Below are 26681 nucleotides of genomic sequence, written 5' to 3' on the forward strand. Positions count from 1 at the left end.
TTTTATAACATTTCAGAACAAATACAAACCAGAACTTGCTCAGACATAGGGTTCACAGCCTGCTCCGATTTCCAACGACAACAAAAAGACACAGTAAATGACTTTGTTTCTGTTAAGTAAGGTTGTACTCGCCTTGAAGGCAAGGCCTTGTCATAGTCATTACTGTTCTCCATGATGTGTCTAACACAGAGCTGACGAGTGAATTCAATTTACAAATAGTAAACAGCCCCCACCCCTTTGCCCCTCTAGGAACTTTAGTGAATGAATAAGTCAGCAAATGAACAGTTCCTCGGGAGGATGACTCAAGGCTTCTTGCAACAGAAATATAAAAGGCCATTTACTCACCCACATCTTCAATACAGAAAATGTCAGCATATGTAACCAAGAGGAAATGTTTTCTGAGCATCTCAAAAGAAAATTCATATTATTAACCACAGATAGTTCGCTTTCTAAAGGGAAGCACATAAAGTCCCCAAACAAACTTTTGTAACTGTGAAAGGATTTCTCTTCAGCTGGTTGAGACTCTTCTGAAGTGTGAAATGAGCCAGATAATATTCAGCTCTTGTTTCTTAGTCACCGAATTCTCTTTTCATGAATCCAATAAGTGTCTATTAAAATAAATAAACCCCCTAATGATTCAAGATAACCTAATCAAGAAAACTGAAATGGATAAAAGGCTAACTGCAAGAGGAGACTTGTCAAGGGCTTCAATAAATCCCTGACGAGGCGGTCATCTAAACCTGAAAAAAGATTTGTGCTGAGCATTTGGTTACAGTTCAAGGTTAATTATTTTATACCTTGGAAGTGGTAAGTAAAAATGATCTGCTTCTTTTTTTATTTATTTTTCAGAACCATACACCAAGTTCCAAATACTCTCAGAGACCAATTTCCAGCTATCTCTGGGCATGCCTCACATTTCTACGGGTGTGTTTGTAAAGACTGATGCTGTAATTGAGAGTAATGAAAATTTTATTTCAGAACAACTCTTTAACCTCTGTTATAAAGGGCTCAAGTCAAGAGGGGATTTCATAAAATCTTGTTGCCCTCCTTACCATAGATATATGGGATACACATAGCTATCTAATAGTACGGAAATCTGGCATGAGTTTATGTAAACATGCATACATATACATACATACATACATACATACATACGAACATGCACCTGAAAAAGCTGGCCATGTTTATTAAGAAGATGAATGAATCTGCAATCTTGTACTTCTCCACTTAAATACCAGAGAAAGATTAACAACAAAATGTACTAGGCTAAAATATCAAGCAGAGAACAATTAAAATATTTGCAGTCCCTGACTTTAGGTCCAAATTTCAGCATCCCTATGACAATACCATATATTGTGCAAACTGCCTCCAAATCTTATAAAAAGCAGGGGGAAAAAAACAAACACAGGAGAAAACTAGGAATGACACTTTTTTTGAAAGATAGGGGCTGGGACTAGGGTGAGGCAAGAAAGCAACTAGTGCACAAAATTTAGGGAGTGTAGTTTTGAAAATGTATGCCACCTCATATTTTGCATCCTAGGACCTAGCTTGCCTCACCCTAGTCTTGACCTGGTGAAGAATGATAATTAACAGTCTCTATGGCAAAGTGGTAGGAACTATTCACAGGTACCAACATTCTCCATCTGTAAGAACCCTGCTTTAACTCCATGTCTTCTTTGCAAGAGGGTAGGGAGAGTACAGAGAGGTAGCTTTAATACGTCAGCCTGATTTGCTTCAAAGTTACACGCAAGTTTCCAAAGGTGCCATGTCATAAACAGGCAAAATAATGCAATTCAAGATTGCTGCACTTGATAAAGGTGCGCTTAAAACCAGTACATCCACTTTAGCAATGAGTGAAATGTTTCTGACATTTTAAAACTTGTATATGAATTCTATAATTAATCTCTGTGGATATCTAATTAAAGACTCCCCAAAAAAGCTAGCTTTAGGGAATGAAACCTTAAAATAACTAATTGTAGGTGTGGTAAAAAAGAACCCAATTCCTCACTATAAGGTTGGTGTAAAAACTGAGGTCTTGAGGGAATTTCTGCTGATAATATCTCACAAGAATCTCATCCTTTAAGACTATGCCAAGAGAAAAAGGAAGATAATGAAGGCACAACTTGACAAGTAAACATCGTTGTGTTGACTGCCTACTTAGTTCGGCATTTGGGAATGTTGAGAAATCTCTACTACTCAGCATAATAATTTTTTCAAATGGTAATTATAGTGTATGTATGTATATATGTGTGTGTATGTACATATAGTTTTAATATACACACATATAGTTTTAATACCAATTTTATGGTAGACCCTGAAACAGTAGTATCCATGACCCAGTTGACAAGAGTAGAAACTTCTCCTTGATAGGCTGTCAAGATGACTGTCTTCCAAATAAACCTGCCCAGCAACAGGGGCAGCTGCTCAGGCAAGGATGCATGCCTCTTTTTAGTCTGCCTTACATGGTGAATCCAAGATGGCAAAAGCAAAATCATTGTGAGTGGGACTGAGATAACCAACTCATTTTACACAGAGCATCCTATAGCCAGTACTTCCTGTCATTTTTTTACACTAGAGAGATGGGGCAGCCAAAGCTCTACTTCCAATAGTCTGAGCTATCCCAGCCCCAATAAAGCTATCTCCATAAAGGAAACTTAACAACATTAATGTCAAACCACTTTTGTGCAAAGTGGTAATTCTTTGATCCTTGTACAACATTTTCTAAAGGCTAAGAAACTAAATAATAAGACTAAAGATAATATTTTATACTTCGTAAACTTACTCTCCTACATGAAAAGTAGGCCTTAAAAAAAGAATTGAATTTTTAACTTGTATAATGTGTCATACAGTATGATCTCAATTAGGATATAAATAAGCATGTGTACACCCATGTACACACATACACATTAGAAGGAAAGACTCTAAAATGTTAACTATCTCTGGGTTGTGGAATGATGGGTGACTTATGTTTTTCAATTTATATTTTTCTTCATTTTCTGAATTTCCTAAAGGGAGGATGTGATTACTTATTCATAAAATAGAGATTACTTCTTTTTCAAAATATGTACAACTAAATTGTGCCTGGGACATTTTTAAGAAGACACGCAAAAGCAAAAATTAATATGGTAACCCATGACTGAATGAAGAGAATATTTTAGCATATACACTGAGTGTGATATAAACTTCAATAGCAAAGAGCAGTAAAAGGAAAAAGCAAACTGAATAACATATTCATTATTTTTCTCTATGTAGTCTGTCTTTCCTTTACTTTGCTTTATTTTAAAAGGACCTGCCACAGAGACCGGTATATTTTAAATCATTTAGCCTGTTAAGCAAATTAGATCAACTATAAAGAGAGATTTTATAATAAATCTATCCATAAAACCTGAGCTTGTAATCTACATCTAAAGCATAAGTAGCCTTATACTTAAGAATACAACTTAAGTCCGTAGGTGGTAACATGGAATACAGGATTTTTGGCTTGGGTTTTTTTTTTTTTTTTTGGTAGAAACATAGCAATAAGGAATATAGGTCAGTACAGAATCTACTTGATACTAATGTATATGAAGCATAGAACCTACTGAAACCCAGTCGCCATAGAGAACACAGCTTCTAAAGGGAAAATGATTTCAGAATTTTGTATTGGAGGCCAGAAACTCATCTTCCCCAGCTGCAGTGGGACCACAGTTGTGTCTTGACATTTCACTTCTGCATGTAACAGGAGTAAGGACTTGCCTATCCTCGATCCTAGTGGTAGCTCCCATAGTTTGTGGGCCTGGGAAAGAGCGCATGGCAGGGACAGGAACTCAAGGATTGACAGAGGTCTTTAAATATTGGTGGAGATGAAGACATCCTTATGTCATCTCTTCTGACATCACTATGGGTCTCTGATTACTACCACATCACTCTCTTTCTTTTACCCCAGCAGCATCTGGGGTTGGCCCTGTCATTACCATCATGAGATTCACAACCAGGTTGTCTGTTTCTCCATTTTGCAGTGTCTCAGCTTCTCTGTTTTCCTAATACAGAAAGCCAGCCACTTCCACCCCACCACACCCCACCCAAAAGGCAACCCAATGCCTTTATGAAGTTTTTGTGCGCACACACACACACACCTAAAATTGGTCCTAAATTGAAAACGAAGGAAAAGTGAAAGGTAAATGTGCATAAGCATAACTTTCCCTCTTATGTTTTTCTTCTGCTTTTCCTTTGTCTCTTCTCCCATGAAGAAAGGGGCAAGTCAGACAGGAGACAGTCAATGGAATAGGATAACAGACTGGCCATGCGTAACAAAGGAGCTGGAGCTGATCCAGAGGAAGAGACTGTCTATGAACCTACAAATGCATCCTGATGTAACACTCACACTAAGGAAACACACACTTTCCAGTAATATATTTCCACCAACAGGACCATAGGCAAACTGCAAAAGTCTGTCACCTTTTCAACTTCTTTTCTGAACCCCTCCTCCCATTGTGTCCCTAAGCACTTATAGCCCCCAAAGATCTTGCTCCACCACCCTCAGTCTAAGATTTTCCTTTCTTTTTCCTCCTTCTCATGCGAAGCTTGCCTAATCCACAGGCAATGTTAGGTATTATTCTTAATGGCTGATGACAGCAATCAAGACCAAGGTTTTATGGAGGGTTAATTTCTATTTAAAAAAAAAAATTAAAAATGGAATGGAAGGAATGATTATATACATTCGAACTAGGCCTGTAAGGCTCCAAGCCTACTCCAGTTCACAAGCGTTCCTGGTTAAAGGTTCTCCTGATTTCACCTCCAAGAGAATAGAGAGCCCTTGCTCTTCATCTCCCTCTTCTGTCACTCTAATAACTTCTGACCCCTCCAAAAAAATATAACACAGGAAGGAAAGGGAATGCAGGAGAGTAGGGGGAAACCTTTATTCTCTCAGTCCTCATAATCCAATAAAGAGGGTGTGGCCACTTCCCACTGCAGCTTGGAGAGGGTAAGTACTTTAGCAAAAGTCCCATTATTTTATTGATATATATATATATCTTATGGATATGCACCAAATATACAGGCAAGGCACCAAATCACGCAATTGATTTCGATAAATAAGCTATTTATGAAGAAAATATTAGTACTTACAAAATGGAGTGAATAACTTATGTTAAACTGCCTTTGAAACCATCAGTTAAGTTCATTTAGCAGTACCATTTAAAAAACCTTAGCACCTGATTTGCCAACTTTGCCAGCCATTTACAATAAGGTTCCCCATTCAAAAACAAGAATGTGACCACTGCCCCTAAGAAAAAAGGAAAAACTTCAAAGCACCTTATTTATCGCCACTTAAACTCAATCTCACCCTTCAGTTTAATTCCCAGAATTACATCTTCTTCCAGATTCTACAAAATCAGGGCTACTAAGTTCTTCAGGAGGCATCAAAAATTTGGAGAGCTAAGTTTGAGCCAACTGGCAAGCACGGCTTTCAATCAGCCACCTGAATTATTTTTGGAGGCTGGAGGCAACACCATTTCCAGAAGCCATGGTGCCAAGTCAATAGGAAGATTACAGGCATTTTGAATTTAGTTCTTAGACTGTGGTCTTCAGTTTTTCTTGAAATCTTCTTATTTAAAAAAAAAAAAAAAAGAACTGAGTGAAACTTTGATATTTACGTCAAGTCACGACTAAAGGGCAGGTTTGCAAAATCAATTGTGTAGCTTTTATACTCACTGCACATTTACCACATATGTCCTTTATTACACAGTGGAAAACCATTAAATGCACAGTAGTTTTGCCAAGTGGCATTATGCATTTAACAGCTTTATTCGTTTAACAGCTCCAACTCTCATTATATTTTGCCATGTGGTACATGGGATTTTTTATGCATTTAACAGTTTAGGAAGGCTCCATGGTTTTTTTTTTTTTTTTCATGTATCTCAGACTATGGTTGGACATCCTATCTTAGCAAACTGCATTTCGGTGATTTCATTGAGAAGTAAGAATAATCTGGAAAAATTACTACATTGAAATTGAAAAGTAAAACAAATAGTTCAATCCTCTTCAAAGTTTCTTGATATTCTATTCCTTTCCCTTTATCAACATCTGAAAAATAACTTAAGTCAGGTTACTGCCAAACTACAGGTAAAAAATGCTAATCCCAAACTATATAATTAAATATAGCATTTACCTATATATAATTTTTAAAACTTAATTTTTATTGAAAACCTTCTTGCTTAATAGAAATACAATATTCAATAACATCTTTTCTTTGTAGCATACGACAGAAGATCTGTTAGGGATATGATGGACCATTTTACCGCTCATATATGTAGGGATGAAAACATTTGTCATGAAAGGACACAGAAGAAATCAAGCTCAGAATCAAAAGACTCCCAAAATTATGCTTTAGCAAACTTGTTTCCTCAACCCTGAATTAGGTAAATGTTCATCTCAGGAAAATAAGTAGGCACCTCAACCTAACCCATTCCAGGATAGGGTGGTAGTTGTCCCTTTAAAGAAATTGAAACAGACAGTAGATTCCATCAACTGTTGCTGCTTTCAGAAATAAAAAAATAAAAAAAAAAAACCTAAGCATCTGTCTACCCTTTTCCCTAGAGCATTCCATTCCCCATAATCTCAGCACTCTGAAAAACTGCGCTGGATAAGCTTCTATGTTTTCTGTTAAAGATTTTAGCACTCACTCTGGACTCCCCTACGTGCGTTTCCTCCTGGAAAAACAACTGTATCCTATACATAAAAGAAACACCTGACATCACAAGGTGTCTCTGGGGCTGGGGAACAGTGGTTATTATAACAAAGTCAGCCATTCCCTTGGTGGGAATAAGAGAGGCGATGAGACCTAGCTAAAACGTGGTCTCCGAAAGATCCTGTTTTATACATACTAAGTTTTGCTCAAATACCAAAGAGGGGAGGGGAGGAGGAGAGGGAGAGGGGAAGGATAAATAGCAGTGTTTAGAATTAGGAGAGAAATCATTCAGGGCTCATTATTTTTCAAAAAAGTTCTTTAAAAGAAAAATATCTGGGTTTTGAATTAGTCTCTATTCTGAACTCCAGTGGAAATAAAAGCAAACCGTAGAGCAAAAGGCAGAACATGACAGGTTCCCTAGGGATTATTATTGTTATTATTATTATAGGAACAGATGTATTTTTATTGGTAGGAGGAGGAGAACAGTCTAATTCCAGCTCTCGCTTTTACTCTTTTAAAAACCACTCACCTGACTTTTATTTGCAGCCACTTTGGCAAACAGGGCTTGAGACACCTTGGCCCTTTTCATCTCCTGTTGGATCTCGTCATAAATGGCAGCTGTGATGTTGACGTTGGCGCCGTCCACCTTAATGGGGAGGTCTGTTGTCGGTGTCGAGGTTTTGGCCTACCAAGAGACCATGAAAATAATAATTTAAAAAGTGCTACATTCAGCCCAGCCATCTGTGCAGAAATTATCAAAGGATTTCAGTCAGCTGATGCCAAACTGCATTAGCTACAGAGGGACACTTCCTGTCCATTATTCTAATCAGGTTAATTGTGATTGGAAATAATTGCAGTGCATTCCTATAGGACACACAGCGTCCTATAAACTCTGTTCCTTCCCTCACAGTATCCTAGACAGTTCACAGGTAGGATGGCTACTCTGTAACTATAACCCATCACCTAACTGCAAAACAAGCCCATAAACACACACACACACACACACACACGCACACGTGCGCACAGTTACCTTTTGGAAAATAGCACACCTTGGAGGAAGAGCCAATTCTTCCAGAAAAAAATGAATAAATGAGTAGAGGTCTCTAAATAATAAATTATTACTCAATTTAATGCACTCTCCTGAGTCTCTCTGATTCTTTATTAAAGCTTTACATATGTCATTCGAGTATGTATGGTTTCTCATCATTATCATCATTATGCTTCCCAGACAGTCACCTAATTTCACCTAGGAAATCAGTGGAAATGAAACAAAATTTCATTTCATAAAACTAGGCTTCAGAATGCCTTTGCTGTGCCGTTTTCATTTTCTTAAACTCATATTGTGGTTTTATGTATTCTGCTGTGCTCGTTTTAATTGAATGATTTCCCATCAGCTTCAGAGACAAATGAAGGACAATACAGAAGGTGTCTACTTCTTAGGGTTAGGATAACCCTAAAACATTTGAATCTACTTGATCCAAAAGACTTCAGAGCATTTGTTCTGGTGTGTGATGACAGGGGCCTGGGCAGCCTTCCCAGGACCTCTGGCAGCAGGACTCTAAGAAAACACACCCCAATCCCTAGGCTTGTGAACATGGCCAGCTGACTTAGTCTAAACTGGGTTTGTTTTTTGGTCCGTACTCACCCTAAAATCACAAACCAAGAAGGTTGTCCTCAAATCATTAATGCCCCTCTGTGGATGACCTGAGCAGGTTTGGGGAAATACATGGCATGTAGTTTGGACACTGTGGGGTCGTTGTCAATGCTTTCTTGAAGTTGGAATTATGTCCCAAATTTCCATGAAGGCTTTGATTCCTAAGAGCGCCCAGTGACTTTTGCCATTCTCCTTTGACCTCCCTGTCTCATACTATTTTCTAATTACTGCAAAGAAATAAGAATATTTTATGCTGTACTTTTTATGTGTCGGGCACTCCAAAAAGTGTTTTACTTTTATTCATTTAACTCAAGAACTCAACGAGTTAGAGATTATTTTCATTTTACAGATGAAGACAACTGAAAATAAAATAGGATACTTAACTTACTGGAAGGACATGCAGCCACAAGTCAGACAACCATAATTTGAACTCAAGTCTTTCAGGCTCCAATGCATGGGCTTGGGACCACTCTGCTAATGTGCCTCCAAAATCTCCAATTTATACCAGTGCTATTTTTTACAGGTATCTTGACCCCAAGTTTGGAGTCTTCCTGTAACAATCCAATTCTGTCACTTTTTAAAAGAAATTGCTTTTTCTTCTGAAAATTTCTAGTTAACCCACAGTACATGTCCTAAATGCACATTTTAGCATTGTGAAGCTGCAATTACCACCAGGTGCCTTTCTCACCTCACATTTTCTTACTAGCCTCATTGACTATCTCACCTGACTGATCCAATCTTCTCTAGAACCTTGGAGGCTAAAATGAAAGCCCTCAGGCACTAAAATATATGGTTAGGAGCCCAGGCCACGGAATCAAAATAACCAGAGTTCAAATCCCAGCTCTACCACTCAGCCATGTGACGTTACACAAGGAATCTAATGCATCTCAACCTTAGTTTCCTCATCTGTAAAATGGGGATAACAATGCAAAATGGTGACAATCCAATTCATGCAAAATGCTCACAATGCCTGATACACAGTAAGTGCTCAATAAATGATCTTTCTTATCCTTGTATTGTTGTTTTATTATTAAGTGCATCAAGGAATGCTGGAGGTTTAATTTGAAACTTGAAATTTCTCCAATTTGTTTTAAATCAATAATAAAGTGCTGATGGGGTCTGGAAAATAATCTCCATGCAAGGTAATCAAGAAATGTTTTAAAAGACTTTAATAATGTCCTCTTTCACAATGTTTAACCAATAGAAAAAGAAGACTGTTTCAGAGAATATGAAATGCCGGTGCCATAACTGTATTCTCAAAAACATTTTGAGGAAAACATTTTATATTTATTTTCAGAAATCCCAACACTGCAAAATTAAATGACTGATTTATATTTGTCCCAAAAGAGCACCTTTATCTAGGAATTTTCTAGATGGGATTTTCTGTTGAGAAAAGCAAAATACTGACCCAATGTGGCCTCGTAAGTTGGTCTGGCTCTGAAAGTTATCAGGTCCTCGAAAAGATGTCTAAAATATAATCTTGCTAGAAAAATACTATGAAGGAGCAACAAACAAAACATAGACCTGTGTGATTCTCTAACAAGAGTTACCTGGTTTAACAACCAAGAAGTATGGCTGGACTCTCCTATAATGGTTTAATGGACTTCAAATGTGGCAAAAACATTGGTAAATTTAATAGAAGTAAATATTAGTGCAAATTAACAACTCACCCAACTCAATAGCTCAATATGTATGCCCCAAAATTGAAAAAAAAAAAATCCAATAAAAAAGCTTGATTACACTCTTCCAAAGTAAGCAGTCAGGAGACTTATTTTTGGTCTAACAGTAACTAAAACTCATAATTCACTAAAGTCTAAAATGTAAGTATCACAATTTGGCAGTGCATCATAGAAAATAATCTTCAATTAAAAGTCTATTGCAGAGTGCAAAATTATAAAAAGTTAAGATGTGTGAAAAAAATGGATGTATTTGAAAGAGCTCAAATATTTCTACTAGAATAAAATTTTGCTTCTATGCTCAATCAGTTCCTTGGAACTTACCAGAAAACAAACTTATTAAAAAACCAAAACTACATCTAAGCAAAAAAATCCTTTGGTTTCAAAGTACCCATTTTTCTGATTTGTACAAATGTGTATCTGTTAAATGTTTTGAGAACTGTCACTCAGAGGGAACTCGTAACCATCAGTAAATGAGATGGCTTTATCATAAATCTATTGAGTAGTAAATTTAAGGGAAATAGGCAGTAGGTAGAAATGAATGGACTCAGATCTGAATTGGAAATGACTGACTTCAGCCTTTGATGCTTTAGTTAGGATCTTTGAAGCACACAGCATTACCGGGTGTATGCATTTGAAGGAGGAATTGAGAACAGAATGTGTTTAAATTGTGGAGAAAGGAGGAATGGAAAGCTGAGTCAGAGAGTCCTAGGGGAAATCACCCTAGGAAGCAAAATAATGAAGGCTTAACTTTCCACTACCATTTTCTAAGGGAACATTGAATGATCCCCTAGTCATCTTAGCTGCTGCATATGCATGCTTCCAACACACACAGGTTTCTACCACCCCCATTTTGTCTTTCTCAGATTGCATAAAGCAGAGCTTGGACTACTCTGTCAGTCCCCTGACCCCAACTACCTTAACCCCATCTGAATAAATATACAATTTAAGGAAAAGCAGTGTGTTTGCTATTCAAACTCAGCTTCAACACCAATCCCCTAACCCCTTTGATAACTAAACCACTGTATGCAGACATTGCTAGCCTACCGCTCCATCCACTGCTGCTCTCCTGCCATGCGTGGAAGAATGGTACTTTCTGTTTCTAAAGAAACCAAAATGGCATGTGATATAGGAAAGGATAACTACTTTTATATGGTCGGTTTCATATCCTCTGATTGACATGTTCAGTGGATTAAGAAATCCTTGAATTATATCTCTTAGTTTTAGAGGGAAAACACAGTTTATCAGTGAAGGCAAGATACTTCCAAAGCAAAGAGTGAAGAGTCAGTGGAGCAAATATCTCACCTGAGGAGTTCGGGAGGAGCTGGGACTGCTAGAGGCTGATGAGACCATGCTCACATTGGGGTTCATGCTCCGCTCTCTCTCGTCCTGGTATATGCGATCCCGCTCCACTTCCGGCAGATTGAGGAAATTCTGCATGGCCCTCAGGTTTACCAAAAGAGACTGAGAGGCTGTCCGAGGATCTTCTTCCTTACGCAGAATCTCGGACAACAATCCCTGATTAAACGGGAAAAAAAAAAATTTGGCCAAGTCACATCTGCAGGTGTGTGTGGTTTCTGCCTTCCACCCCTCTCCCCCATTATTTGTTTGATGTAACCAGCTGGCTGTGATGTCAAGAACTTCAGTCTAATTCCTGAGGGTTCTCCAGCAGGAAGATTTGGTGGGAATGTGCTTGCCTTCCGGGACTGTGCCTTATTTTGGACCATTCTATTCTGACACTTTATCATCACTGTAATAATCATTGGTATACAGAGATGCCAGCTAGCAAGGTAGGCGCTTGGGAAAAATTGTGAAGCTGCAATTACCACCAGGTGCCTCCTACAAGTATTTCAGGAACTGTTAGAACTCTCTCTGCTTGAAACTGGGAACACTTGGCAGTCCTGCTCAGCTTTAAAAATCTGCCAAGTTTGGTAAATTTAGTTCCGACATTTAAACAGCATGGGAGATTTACATCGAAAAGAAAAAAAAAAAGTTTGGCTGAATTTCTATGTGACTGGCCACTGTTTTCAATATAGATGTTTCTTATGGCAAAAAATAAAAAATAAAGACACAAAGCGAATGGCTATAATTTGTGTTAACCCTCTGATAGCTTCTCAATCCACACACATAATAGACATTCTTGCATCTGTACCACAGGACACCCAAACCATTTTAGGAGATGCCTAAGCCCACCATTAAAGGAGTGGAAACGTAGTCACTTCCGGAGAGGGGCCAGAGCGCAACATCGGAGAATGCCATGATAGGCTTCCTGAATGTGTGATTTATCCAAATAGAAAGCTTTAAGTAGAGATTAGTATTTTCATGTGCTCTTGATGACAGAATTCACAAAGAAAAGGAAAAAAAAAAGACAGGTCTGGAGAAAAGTAGTATGACTCAAAAAAGAGGCTGAAGACCAGAATTGGAACACTGTAATACTTCCATTCTGCACACTTATTAGATTATCACACAGAGGCATCTTTTTACAGTCCCAGCTAACATCCCTGCTCAGGGCAGTGTGAGATCAGGGCTTGGGATCATCCTCCAGGAAGAGCTGAGATGCTAAACTAACCTCTGTATCTTAGAACAGATGGGGCAACCCGAAACCATGAAAAGTAGATGCCAAGGACATTTCCACTGAGGGGAATATTTATGCAAAAGAAACACTATCAGATTTTGTAATATATGGCTTAAATATAAAAAGGCATTGGATGCAAGAAGAATATGCCATCTCTGTTTGGCCAGAAATCTTCAGGGTAAGGTTGACGATCTCTGAAGATGAAGTAACGCATTATAAATTAGTGAAGCGAATGTCATTTACAGGAATGTGCATCACAGAGTTATCAGCACTCCAAGAAGGTAATCACCACTCAGAACATCACGTAAGACAATTTTACTGTGAGGAATTGACAAGCCAGGATGCCATCAGATAGTTTCGCAACTTGGGTGTCATGTTAGTTTGATTAGAGAAGTCTTTACAAATGAGAATAAAATATGCCATACAGCGAAGCTAGAAGAAGTAGGGCTGGAGACCAGTTAACGAGTGTGTGTCTGTGTGCATGCATGCTCACGGAAAGGGCAAGGTAGAATGTATATGTAAAAATACCTACTGGTAAAATGATTCTAAGAAAATCCAGATTTCTTGTCATGCTTTTAGAAGCAACAAGTGAGACATCTGTCTTCCAGAAAATGTTATACAGTCTAAGTACTGATTTTCTTTCTAAAATTAAAAGTCAGTTCTGCCTTAAGTTATCCTACTTCCATTTGCACTAAGCAAGATGAAATATTAATAAGAAATTTGTTTCTAAGATAAAAATCTCCAAATAAATATGTGGAGAGGCAAGAGGGAAGTGGATTTAAAATCAATACTAATTTCCAATACCAATACGATGCTCCGATCGATATTTTCTGAGCTTTCATTAATGATGAACTCTGCACATAAAGGATGAGTTGGTCCCCTCCTCCACCTCCTCCTCTCTCATACATAATTTTAGCATTTTAATAAATCTCAGACTATCAAATTTAGATGAGTTTTAGGGTCTATATAGCTATATCCTTCATGCTACTTATTTATAATTATACTTGAGATACCTGAAAAGCAAAGTTTGTAAACTTATTCTTCTTTCATAAAATTATTTTCACAAGTTGTAGAGTAGAGTATGGCTAAGATTTTTCAAACTACATAGTAAAATAACAAAAACTATTGTTCTAATAGACCAGGCTCAAAATTCTAAGTTCGTTCATTCCTCATCAATTAAAAAAAAAAAAATCACTCTGAAGCATAGAATATTTTTGTTTCTTGTTTTGCTTGGTTTACTTTTTTTTTTTTTCCAACATTTAAATTGTAGAGTTCCTTCCCCTGCATTTTTTGCATGTTGGACAACTTTATAGGGAAATGAATCTATCTTTAAGAAAAATCAAGACAAAGCATCCTTGTAAATGACTGCTCATCAGTGTCATTTCTGAAGGGAATGAGACACAATATTTGTGTTTTAAAGAGCTGGTAGAATATACTGTCGCCTCTGTTTCATTTGCCTAATTGAAGATAAAGTCTCAAACCAACAAGGTGGCCAGTGCCACCTTCATGTATTGCCCCAGAGAATGAGAACCCTGTTCTAAATTCTTTACTTAAGGTCTCATCTGTGTAGCCATGATCCCAAAGCAGATTCTTTTTACCTCAGACATTTTCAATAACAAGTAGCTAACTGGTGGGTGCAAGAAGAGGTTTAGTTGTTTCATTGAGCCTTTTTCATATTGGTTATTTATAATCTTTTAACTATTTAAACTGGGATGTTTAAAAATAGAGTTCAAATTCTGCAGGCTCATAAATATAAAGGGATTTTAGTTAAAAATCATCATAAGGGAAAAAAGTCAGAAAAAAATCTATGGCATAATTTAAATATACTACAAATCACCCCATCTGATTATCAAGATAAGTAAACGTTTATCATATTGAAACTGTCTGGAATAGAACATAAATTAATAATTTATCTCACATAAATATTTCTAAAGCCCTTGCCACTATATTGTCTGGCATTTAATTATCAACCAGACAGGCAGGAGGTATCACTTGAACATTCCCATTATGCAGCCTAAGATATAGAGAACGTGGCATGGTGCCTGGGCACTGAAAAAAAATAAGATGTACTTTTATGAATAGAAAGGTCATGAATATTGAGAATATGAAAATTGAGGGAAATTAATAAATTAACCAGAATATTGCTTATTAAACTTTCATATCGGTAATCATATTAAAACGTATTGCAAGTATTGAGTAAAGTAGCCATTAAGTATTTTCCTCATTGTAGGCAACAGAGCCTTCTCAAGGGAGAGGTTAAAACAATTCCCTCCTCATTATGAACTGAGGTTATGTAAGAACAGGAACATGTTGACTGAAAAGGAGTAGAATGAACAAATGCACAGGATAGAAAGACACTATTATAGACAAATAGCTCTTGGGTTATAAGGGAGTTGGGAAAATAAAAAAAACCTCAAACCGGCCTTCTCCCTAGCCTTTTAATGGGGGACTTTGTAAGCTTCATATTATTTCCAGCACCAGCAGAGAATATCATGAGGTTGGCAGATTATTCAACAAAAGCAAAATAATTCAAAATGCAAAACAAGAGATAATATAATGCCATCTAGTTTGGTTAATATAGGTTATCTCCACAGACAAAACATTCAATTTTTAAAGGAAAAAAACTGATGTATTTATTATTTGTAGTATTAAACAATATTTATTTGTAACAAATTAAGTGACTTTACAGTTTCTAAATTTGCAATTTATGTCGATGAACTTTCTTACACTGAGCTTGAGCCTCTCAGACCTCCCCAGGCCACTCAAGGGCTGACTGCAACAGTTAAAGTCATTCTTGACCAGCTTTTAACAGATACCCACTCTTCACAGCTCTCACACCTTTGGTAATTCTCTAGGATTAGGTGTTACCTCCCAATGATTATCTAGAGAAACCCCAAATTCAATTTACCTATTACCAAAGAATGACAGGTGAGTCTATTAATTCGTTTCTTATTTACGACTTGGTACAAAGCTCAGAAAGGAATGAGAAGATTAAGACACAGATTCTAATGCCAAGGAGTTTACTATACGATGGTTTATAGAAGCACAATGTAAAAGATGACAAGTGTCATAAATTCCAGATAGAACTAATGCCATTTCAGTTCAAAAGAGGATGAATGTATTGCCAACCGCAGGACTCAGGGAAAATGCATTGGAAGAGGTGGTACTTAATGTGGCTGGGATTTGAAATATACACAGTACATGGATACAAAAATAATGGTGAGACCCAGCAAGAGGGAGGATGAGTGAGGGATTGAGCAGTGTTAGAACATTCGAAGAAAAAGAAAGAGCATGACTAATCTAGAATATCAAGAGAAGTTTCTGTTTCATTAAAAGCTTCAAAAAAGGGAGTACGAAAACTGATAAAGCAGTAAGAGACATTTTGAAGTGAAAATAATAGTCCACATTAATATAATTCTGAACTACTGGAGTATACACAAACTAACTAGCAAACATTACCCCCCAAATGAAGTGATATTAGATAATCTGTTCAGCCTTTTTGTCACCTGCAACAAATTAGGCTTTCAATATGCAAAACATCTTCCTTCCAGAAAAACAAATGATCATGATTCCATTTAATTGTAATTTAATGAGGCATAATTTATTTTTTAAAGTGATATACACCAGGTGTGTACTGAGGAAACTAGCCCAGCCAAACCCTAGTGCTTTTCTTTGGGAAAAAAAACCTCAAACTAGCCAGAGACTATTTTCATTTCTGTAAATTATATTTCTGTTTGTGGAAGTTGAAGTCAGAGGTATACAGGGTAACTTGCAGTGTTCATATATTTATTATAACATATAAGTTTAAAGTAACTCGACCTCCCCATCCCCCCTAAAAAAAATACTCACTTATCATATAAAGCAACTAGTTTGGAAGTGTTGGGTTCCAATCTAAACAAAGGGAGATATTGAATGTCACAGAAATCCCAAAGATAGCTTAAGTGACCTGTATACTGAGTCAAATTGTATGCTTGACACTTCTTTAGAAACATTTAGACTGGGTACTTTAGAGAAAATAAGTCCTATCCCCTCATAACATGTTGTAATTATGAATTATTTTTGGTTGTATGAACAAAGTACACAGGCTATATAATGACAGTCCTCCTCAGAAATCAATTTATATCTCTTGAATTGAAACATATTTACTATTTAGTGGTGAGTCTGAAATATACTGTTTTAGGTAATAGTTATATATCACTGTAAACAAATGATGTCATACCAATCAACAAGGTTAAAAGGCACGAAGACCCTCATTTTACAGATAAAAATTACAGAGTGTCAGAAGTAGAAGGGGCCTTGGCACTCATGTGGGCCAAGTCTGCTTCCTGCCCCTACGTATGACCTATCATACACTTCCTTTGAAACATAAAGTTAAAAAAAAAAGTTTCCTTCAAAGGTAATCTTCTCATTTCCCCACCCCTTTTGCATGCTTATGTTAGCCTTAATTTTCACACAATTCTGAAGTGTCTGGTTCCAGCTGACATGAGAGTCAGAAACTGGTATCCCCTTAAGGAGACTAGGTAATACCAAATTCTTGCCCTCATCATACAAAGTGAACTCTTCAGATGTCAGTGGTAAATGTACAGTTAATTGAAGCTGTGAAATCGGCTGCATGGCTGCAGGAAGGACTGACAGCCTACCATTTGAAAGCTGACTTAACTGAATCAGTTCCCTCCTAATCTCTGATCTTATTTCTTTTTAGACACTTCTGAGAGGCACTGCCCCTCTGCTCGCAAATATAAACAGGTATCCCTAGATCATATATTCATAATCTACAAGTCCTCTATGAACTTGACTGCGGAAATTCATTTGTGTAATTCTAAAAATACTCAAACCCCTTCACCCCCTCCCTCGAGCACTGCTTAGCCAAGAAGCCAGAGTATTTAGTCTGATTTGAATAAAAGGTATACAGGGCACAACAATGACAATTTGATTTTTATTATTACAGATATGTTAAATCCTCAAAGAAAATGATGTTATTGCATTAGTTTAATAAAACTTCTCTTTTATTATAATATTTCTTTATTAGGAAGGACAGCCTATGCATGTAGCATTTTTGTAGGATGGGGGTGGATAAAATTGAGCTTCTAAAGGAAATTAATATACTCTGCAAATATTAAATGCATATACAACAGTAACATTTGCAGATAAATGTTGCTGCTGCAGAGATGTATTCTGATACACTAAAAGACTGTGTATATGTTTATATGTATATACACTGCAGTTGGCAATATTTCCTCCTTTGAATGGGAATGGTACTAGTTCTATCTTACTTTTATGACACTTATCATCTTTTATATTGTGCTATAATAAAACCTCTTCTCATCATATAGTAAACTCCTTGGGAACAGAATCCATATATTTTTTGCTTAGTGGTTAGTTGGGGATATACTGGAATATAGGGCTCTAAGAAGACATCAAACATATATTTTTCATTTTTCTGAGAATTGGGGGTCCTATCCTTGCTGAATAGCCAGCAGCAGACCCTGATGGACTACATATTAAAAGCCTGATTCACATGTAAAAGATCGATTTGGCTTCATCAACTATGAAGTAGGAGATAGCAAGAAGCATTTTTTTCTGTGTGAAAGATCAAGATGGCATTGAGCTATATGCTAGAGATGAGGTGGAATTCTCAGTGATTCTTAATCAGAGCACTGGCAAGTGCAGCACTTGTAATGTCTGGCGACTCTGTGAGGCCCCAAGGCTGTTGCAGCTCCATGACCTGATAGGTTGGTCCATCGCTTGAAGAGCATCACCCTGGATGTTCTTTGCCAGTGTTCCTTTTCTAATGGTTCTCTATCAGCCAAGGGGACCAGATAACTCAATGGGATTTGGTGCAGAAAGAAAGGTCTGTCAGGCTGGTGTCACTGACAAACCACATTCACAAAGCACATTATTAATCTACTACGATCAAGTTAAGGGGATTCTAGTGAAGGGTTTTGAATATCTCTCTCTTATCCCTCCCAAAATCTGGAATACTTATTCTATTGAGCTATTATACTAGTTTTAACACCATCCTCGTGTTATGTTTTAAAAAGTAAACAAATTTAAGAAAACCATTTTAAAATGAAAATAAATAAAAATAAATAAATAAAAGCCTGACTCATCTTACACTCAAGATCTTTTCATTCAACTTATTGAAAACAAAAGATAATGGGAACTAGAATTTTGGGCCATGCTAACTCCATTTTAGAACAAATACTCCATATAATCCATATCTGAAATTTATTTAATGAAACATTTTCATTACAGACAGCTATCTAGTATATATAATAAAACTTTGCTTGTGACACCTGACATATCACGATACAGAAAGAATGCAGCACAAAGTGAGTGGGTGCAACAGAATATTCTTGAAACCAAAACAGTCTGCACTTTCTTCACTGCAGTTTCCTGTCCAAGCCACACCTGAACACATACAACAGAGGAACTCAGCCCAAAACAGATTCCTGGCACCTTTACTATTCTATACCTACCTAATTTATGTAATGATAGATGCAATTAGACCAACAATTCTATCATTTTCCTCTTTATTCCTTCTCTCATCTTTAGAAAATCGCAGGTACTGGAATGGGGGGCTATAAACAACCTATCGAATTTTGTAAACATGCTAGCACCAAAAAGTGAAAGCAAATAGAGAACTGAACAGGTTCCCCTTGGAAGCATCTTACCAGTGGTGTCCTCAGCTCTGGGCACATACATGTTTTCCACTAACACCTCAAGTACCTGGCACCGTGACTATGTATTAACAAAGTTTTGGGCCCCAGTTACTCATGTTTCCACGAGCATTCTATGAAACAACTGTTGGCAAACTGTCCCCTGAATTTACTAGCTTTGGCTATCTCATCAAAACATTGACAAAAATAATACTTTCTAAAGACAACAAAACAAACCAAAGCATACATTTATTATTTATATCTCGAATGTATCAAATGTATTCAAATATAAGAAGTAAAGCAGTCTATTAAAATGCAAGTTGACTCTGTCCTGAAACAATTGTAAAATATTATTTTTTCCTGCTAAAATATTTCTGCATTAATTTCATTCACCTCCAGGGTCAAAAGCATCTGTTCCCCCCAGTCCATGCAATACATCACAGCACTTATTATACCACCATGGGATTATTGTTTTAAAAGTCTGTTTAATCTTTAAATTTTACTCCTTGAAGAAGGGATTGTTATGTCTTTCATCTTCTGCTCTATGACAGCAGAAATGATTGAGAATAAAATGGTTATGAGTGTGAGTTCTGAAGTCAGAATCACTGGGTTCAAAATTGGGCACCAGTTGGACCAGGATTAATTAATCTTCCTATAGCACGGTTTCCTCACCTGTAAAATTAAGATAATAATTGCATTACCCTCACAAGCATTCCCTAGAGAGCTTATACATGTTAGTGTTCAATAAATGTTAGCCATCATTATAATGCCTAGTATAGTCTCTGAATGTTTAATAAATATTTGTTAAATGAATAGATAAATAAATACAGAACTGACATCGAAGTACAATTTGTATTTTGAATTTACAACTTCAAATATTCAAGGCCCTCTACTTACATTTTGCTAAGTGTCTTCTCATACACAAGGAAGGAAATATAAAGAATACATTTTAGAAAGTAGGATAATTAAAATTACTTGGGATTAAAGAGAACGTAAAGGAAAACTTAATAAATTACATAAAGTAAAATGACCATATGAATATTCGAGATAGTACTAAACTAAGATATTCATTTTATCCTTTAGAAAAGTAAAACAACTTTTCTTCCCTAAGTAACTTTATACTGTTTAAAATAAGCCTTAATCTGCATCATTGCTTAAACATGGGTCTTATTTATTAGTTGATGATTAAATTAATTTAGCACATCATATCTAACTTTTTAAATAATGAAATGCAATTAAATAAATTAGAAATTACCAAAGCACTTCATACATAGTGTAAGTATTGTTTCATGAAGGTTTTATTTTTTTCTTTCATGAAGGCCTCACTTTAGAAATACACAGATAAAGATATAGGTGGAAATGAGATAGAATTCAAGACGGACGTATACTGTATGTTCGCACATTGTCAGTGTATATGTACCAGCTCATGATGTAAAAAATATTCTTTACTGAATGCTTCAATCAGAGAAGTTTAAAAGAAAATGTTGTGGTCTAGTGATAATTTTAGGCACAAAACTTGTATATAAAATTTAAACAACCTTGTAATTTCTAATTGACTTCAAATTGGTTCAGTTATATTTTTCTCACAGCATTTAAACTTAATTCGCTTTATTTGAACAAACACGCACTTAACCCCAGCCAAATGGTCATCATTTCAATCAATGGCCATGAAAAGAACACTCCTTGTGCATTACTTTAAATAAGCAATGGCAAAAAGTATATAAATAGTGGGATCTAAAGCTAGTGTTTCCTAGTGTTTCTTCTATAAAGATTCTACTTTAATTATAAACATCACCCATAATTTGGGGAGACTAGTTACATGACAAAGTAGTAGGCCTTCATACTAAAAGTGCAGGTCTCCACTGAGCCACACTCACTAGAGGTGAAAGAAAGTCCTTATTGAGGACAGAGGTGCCTTATCTATAGAAAATGAGCCGATAGCTCCTTGTTACAGTGACAAAAGCTGACAAAACCATCACCAAAAAGCCCTTTTTAGTAAAAATGGAGAAACGTGCATTTTCTATAATTAGTTGAGTAACTAATTTTAAGAACTTTGTACCTAGCCAGGGATGGAAGGAATAGATAGAACAGTGCACTATCATGTTTGTTTCCTCTGATTCTTTAGTATCAATTTTGTGAAGGAGGAGGGAAAAAGAGTGTTCACATTTTCTTTTATATAAAATGTTCTATTTCAAGTAGATTTAGGAATGGGCAGAGAGTTGTATGTTTTTGGCAGCTCTGAGTCAACCGTCTCTTTACCCAGAGCACAAATCAAGCCAGCATCTCCCCCTTGCTTTCTGGCTGAAATTTCCTAAACAGTGCTAATTAATGACATTCCTTACACATACAGGAGGAACTTAACTGAGACCACTATCTAGAGGGCCATCCTTAAGCCACCTAATAACTTTGAGACACTGCTATTCTGGAAGATATTAATATTATTATAATCTTGAAATCTATGAAAGTCAAGCCGGTGGTTCTGAAATGAAAGATTACCTATTTTATGAAGCAAGCAGGGCCATCTTTCCTACTTTATTAATTTAATGTTGAAATCAAAAGAGGGTATATTATTTGCTTCAAAAGCCAATAACATGTTCATGCCTGATCAGCAGCATTTCATATTTACAGCCCTTCTTTCTGTGGGTGGACTTCCTCTCTCTCACAGGTTTCCTTGTCATTTTATAACCAGCTCACTGGACCATGGAGTCCAGACCCCTGGATTTACACTGTGTTCTATTCTTGTATGGCTCGCTGAGGGTCGTATCTCTACTGGATACTGAGAAATAATGATGACTGAGATCAAAGGTCGACTGAGAAAGAATTCTGAATATCTTAGAGGTCAAATTTCTATAAAAATAAACTGTATGTATAATTAAATCGTGCCTACCTTCAGCTAATATGTATAAGTCAAACACAAGACTTAAAAAAAGAACTCCCCCCATCTCACCCTACTCCCCCAAAAAACCTGACTGGTAATGCACTAAAGCTCAGGTTTCCAAATATTTTGGTTGCTAAAATTTTCATTTTGTTGCTACATACTCTTCACTCTTAACTATGCCACTTCAAAATATAATGTTTAGCGAGTCCTTAGACATTTTTAACTTTAATAATATGGGTGTGCATAGACTATAAACATGGTGCCAATGAAGCATGAAAACAAAATCCATGTCATTTCACACAAAGACATTTATATTTCTAGCCATTGACCTTGCTGCCAACTTTCCTGATACATCATTCAATCTAATTTTCCAATCTGTTGAAACACTCTTCAGTTGATGAGTGACTTCATAAATTGTATTTATAACCCTGGCCTTAAGTTTCTTGAAATGATGTGGCTTTGACGAATAAACAGCAGTTTTTTGGCAAAGACACATAAAAAATAAAAAGTAGTCAAATAAGAATGGGTCAACCAAGTGAGTTCCCAAAGGATTTTTTAAATCCTCTTCTCTATTAGATAAGACCAGGATGAACAGTTTTCTTAAGCAAAGCCTTTGGCAAAAGGTTGTGAATTGGGTAACTGTTACTTTTTCATAGACCTGAAGAAGGAACAAGATACCAAATTAGAGGTTTATGGTTACAGAATAATAACACATTTTGCAAAACACATCTGTAATTCTACTGAAAACACGTTTCTAGGAACAGGCTCAGTAGACCTACCTGAGACATAAAATGAGCCTGAACTTTCTGAGTTATGGCTTAATCTGCTAGAGAAAAAAAAAATAATAACTAGACTGTATAATGAATAATGAATGTGGCAAAAGTCTTTTTTTCAAATGACACAAACTTCTTATTGCTGGTTCCACGTGGAAGAACGTTTCTCGAATTCCACTGTCACGTAAGGGGATAGTGGTACAGAGAGGGGATGAGGATCACACCTAATTTCCCTTTTCTGGCATTCTAATGCTCCCAGTCACGTGTGGCAGGGCATCCATTCCAATGGATTTAGCCTAGTTTGGATCAAAGCTTCCTCTACTTCATTTAACAGATTTGCTCAGATGGACGGTCTCAGAGGAGAAACAATGTTAGTAAATGGGGGATTTCTGAACATATGAATATGTAGGTCATTGGATTTTTAAATAAATTAGAGAATAGTTTATCTATTAAGGAAGATTCACTGTACATATTTTATGAATCCATGCTTATCATAGGTCAGTGGACAGCCCACAACCATTCATTGGAAATACTGTCTTTTAAAATACTGTCATAAGCTTCTGACTAATTTTTTAAGTCTACAAAAGTGACAAGGGGCAAAAGAATGTTTAAAGTTGGGATTCATAATCAAACTGTCAAAATGCAAAGATGTTAAGACAATAAATAGCCAAGCAACTGATTTCATGTCCATAGGCCCAATAAGTGGAAAGTATGCCAATACTAAAATAAATTCAGGATATAAGCAAGGGAAAATAAATATGAAAAAAAAATGAAAACTGAAAGGGCATCGGTTCTATTACTTCTCAAAATTATTAGTCGTACTAATACCATTTGCATTACTGACAGAGCACTGGAGATGCGGCAGGGCCAACGAGCAATGCTACTCTGAAACTCACATAAATCACATAAGTCACATAATTTACCATTCAGACTCAATAAGTGTGGTTTTTATTTAAGTCAAGTTTGGCAGATCTCATAGGGCTTCAAATCCAGTGTCTGTTTCTGTCTCATTCTCTTGCTCTTTCTCTCTCCCCCATCTCTAACACTCAAGATCCATAAGTAAATCTGGCCAATATTAATAATAGTCCACCCAAATCAGAGGGCTTGATTTAGAATAACAATAATGACAATATTTCCAAAAGAAAGTAGTACAGTAAAAACTTCTATACTATTTTCATAATAATATCTTGCTTCAGATTTCTGAAGGTAGTAGGCATAAAATCAAAGACAGGTTTCATTCAAACTATGATGCCATAGCATAACCAAATGCCAACTAGGCTAGAAATGGTGCCGATCTATAACCTGGGATAAAAAGCACATCTTGAGATAAAGAATCCTGTGTAAGTGCTTCTGAGGAAAACCGGTGAGGGCATAAAAGAAGCAAGACAGAGGAGGGAAGGAACCCAAGCAAGGTCCCTGCCTCAGCCTGATCCTGCAAAGGGCTCGGGAGTGGCAGTCACACTGCAGAGCTGTCAATGCTACAGGAGTCAAGGCAGCTGGGCTTTCATCCTGCTGCATCTATAGGACATTGGTGTAGCATTTCCAGGTCTCTGTCAGTGTGAGCAAAGCAAACTTCAGTAGCCTCGGGAGAGTCTTTTGACTAAAGAGCCAACCAGCTGGTCCTAAGTTTTAGAAGTAAAAGCAGGGGGAGTGGGAAAGTGGTCGAGTATCAAAAACAGAGCAGGCATCTTATCTGCCTCAGCCTCCTCTAGTGTATTGACCACACCACATTGCTTTGTGACCATAAATAACAGAAATGCTTAGAAATGTATCATAGGATTGCCTGAATATTAATGACCAGGTCAGAAACATCTTATCACACTTCTACCTTACTATTCTCATTGGGTTCCATTTGTCATAAATGTCTTCAGAGATACGAAAAAGTAGGGCTAAACTTTTCTTTCAAAAAACTAGTAAAGAAGAAAGTGATTATATATTTTTATACAAGAATATATTTTATGTAAGGTCATAATGATAAAAATAGGCTTCTACCATCCTAGTGGCACAGACAGATGTGACATACTGCTACATTCTCCATGTAGAATACATTAGTCTCATGCTCAGGCTGAAGATTCTATATTCTGGTACTGCATGACATCAAATGAGCTGTTTCCCTTGCCCAGAACATGTGACTTAATTTTATGCTCATAGTTTTTACAGTATATGTTTATATTAACAAACCAATAGAGAAATATGAGAAAAATAGTAACTAATAAATAATAAAATCCTATTGGTAAAATATCTGTCCCTGACTCCAGCAGAAGACATGACCTTGTCATGAGGTATGCATAGGGTATCATTTTACCAAACAAATGTATTTTATGTTTTTAAAGGGTGTATTGATTAAAATAAAATGTAGTGAAAGTAAGCTCTTGGAAATATAGCTTTATTCTCTTAATTATGTTATTTTTTTTTTATATCACCAAGTGATATAGTGGCAATGAATCAGATAAACAAAGTAATAGTTTCTCTTTGGAGAACTGGCATTTTCAAACACTATTTATTATGAATTTATGTTTTTTATTTGAAAGTCTTAAACATGAATAACTATGCTTTTATTATTTTTTTTACAATTCTAGCTTCATTTATGAATGTTGTGCATGTGATTTTATTCTATGCACACATAAACACACACACACAAGCACAAATATAGAAACACAAACTGTAAGGTGACAAATCAAATTGCTTTATATTAAATTTGATAATAAATAAATAATGGACATAATAAACTATTTCTGGAAAATACTCAGTGGACTGAGGATATGCTACATATCAATAAAAGAACTGAATACAATACTGAGATTGGCCTTAGGTGTTCATCTAAAATAAACCGCTCTGATTCTGTCTGCTTTGAGGAAAAAAAAAAAAAATGTTGAGATTTTTTTCTAACCAAAGATTAACAATTCGTTTATGTTACTATCTATAAAAGTTAATTTTTATTTGTTTATTATAAGCTGGCAAATTATTATATCACCCATAAATGTCTGATTCCACTCAAAAAAGCCTAACATTTGGAAAATCCATGGTTGGTTTCATAGGTCATCGTACACCATATTTTCCATTTAACAATGCTGCTGGCGAAACCCAGCTGTCCAACCTTGCTGTTAGTGACTACAGTATATACAGCAAAAACAATCTGCCTGCTGACCTCCGGCTTAAGTTCAAACTATGTCATTCTGTCAATACCATCTACCTTGATTAGGTTGGGCTTTATACACAACAGGTTATGATCCCAGAGGGATGAAAAGCTTTCCCAAATTAAAAGCAGAATTTTAAAAGGAAATACTCATACATTCCTATGCAGTTTCCATTTGATATCCTCAAGGCTGGCCCATGAACTCAAACTCATGTTGATTGAAAGTGAATGTTTCTTTCTGGGTGTAGCCATCTTACAAATTTAATGGCAGGAGGAAAATAATAAAATGTGTTCCATGCTTCAATTAGACCTTTTATAACTTGGCACTTGAAAGATGGCAATACCAAAGAAAAATCATTAATCCATAAAAATAGACAAAAAGGATTGTGCAGGAGAAGACAGACCTCCAGGAGTCTAGGGCCTTGGCAGAGCATTCCCTCGCATGAGCATGGTCTGCCTTTTGTCTAGCCTCATTGTGAGTCTTTTCTCATGCTTCATGCTATTTAGATAAAATGTATACTGTGCTTGGTTCTAAAATCCAAAGTAATACAACCATGCTTTCAATTTTATCCTTAGCCAAAGGAACTGTATATATAACCAAGCAATAAAATGTTGGCTAGCCATGAAATGCCTGTTCACTCACATGAATGATAGATGAAAGAA

At 36.4% G+C, this 26681-nt stretch overlaps 1 protein-coding gene across 3 annotated transcripts in view; it reads right to left on the bottom strand.

Moving 5' to 3' along the window:
- SATB2 (SATB homeobox 2) overlaps positions 1 to 26681 on the bottom strand; it is a 182543-nt gene that overhangs the window by 47798 nt on the left and 108064 nt on the right. For all 3 annotated transcript variants that reach the window (XM_039844348.1, XM_039844347.1, XM_039844346.1), the window contains 2 exons: positions 11303 to 11515; positions 7197 to 7352 (listed from right to left, as the gene is read on the bottom strand). In XM_039844348.1, coding sequence (XP_039700282.1) covers positions 7197 to 7352; positions 11303 to 11515 — 369 coding nt within the window. The remainder of the gene's footprint in view (positions 1 to 7196; positions 7353 to 11302; positions 11516 to 26681) is intronic.

This window comes from Pteropus medius, unplaced genomic scaffold (genome assembly GCF_902729225.1).
Source record: "Pteropus medius unplaced genomic scaffold, Ma_sr-lr_union100, whole genome shotgun sequence".
NCBI lineage: Eukaryota > Metazoa > Chordata > Mammalia > Chiroptera > Pteropodidae > Pteropus > Pteropus medius.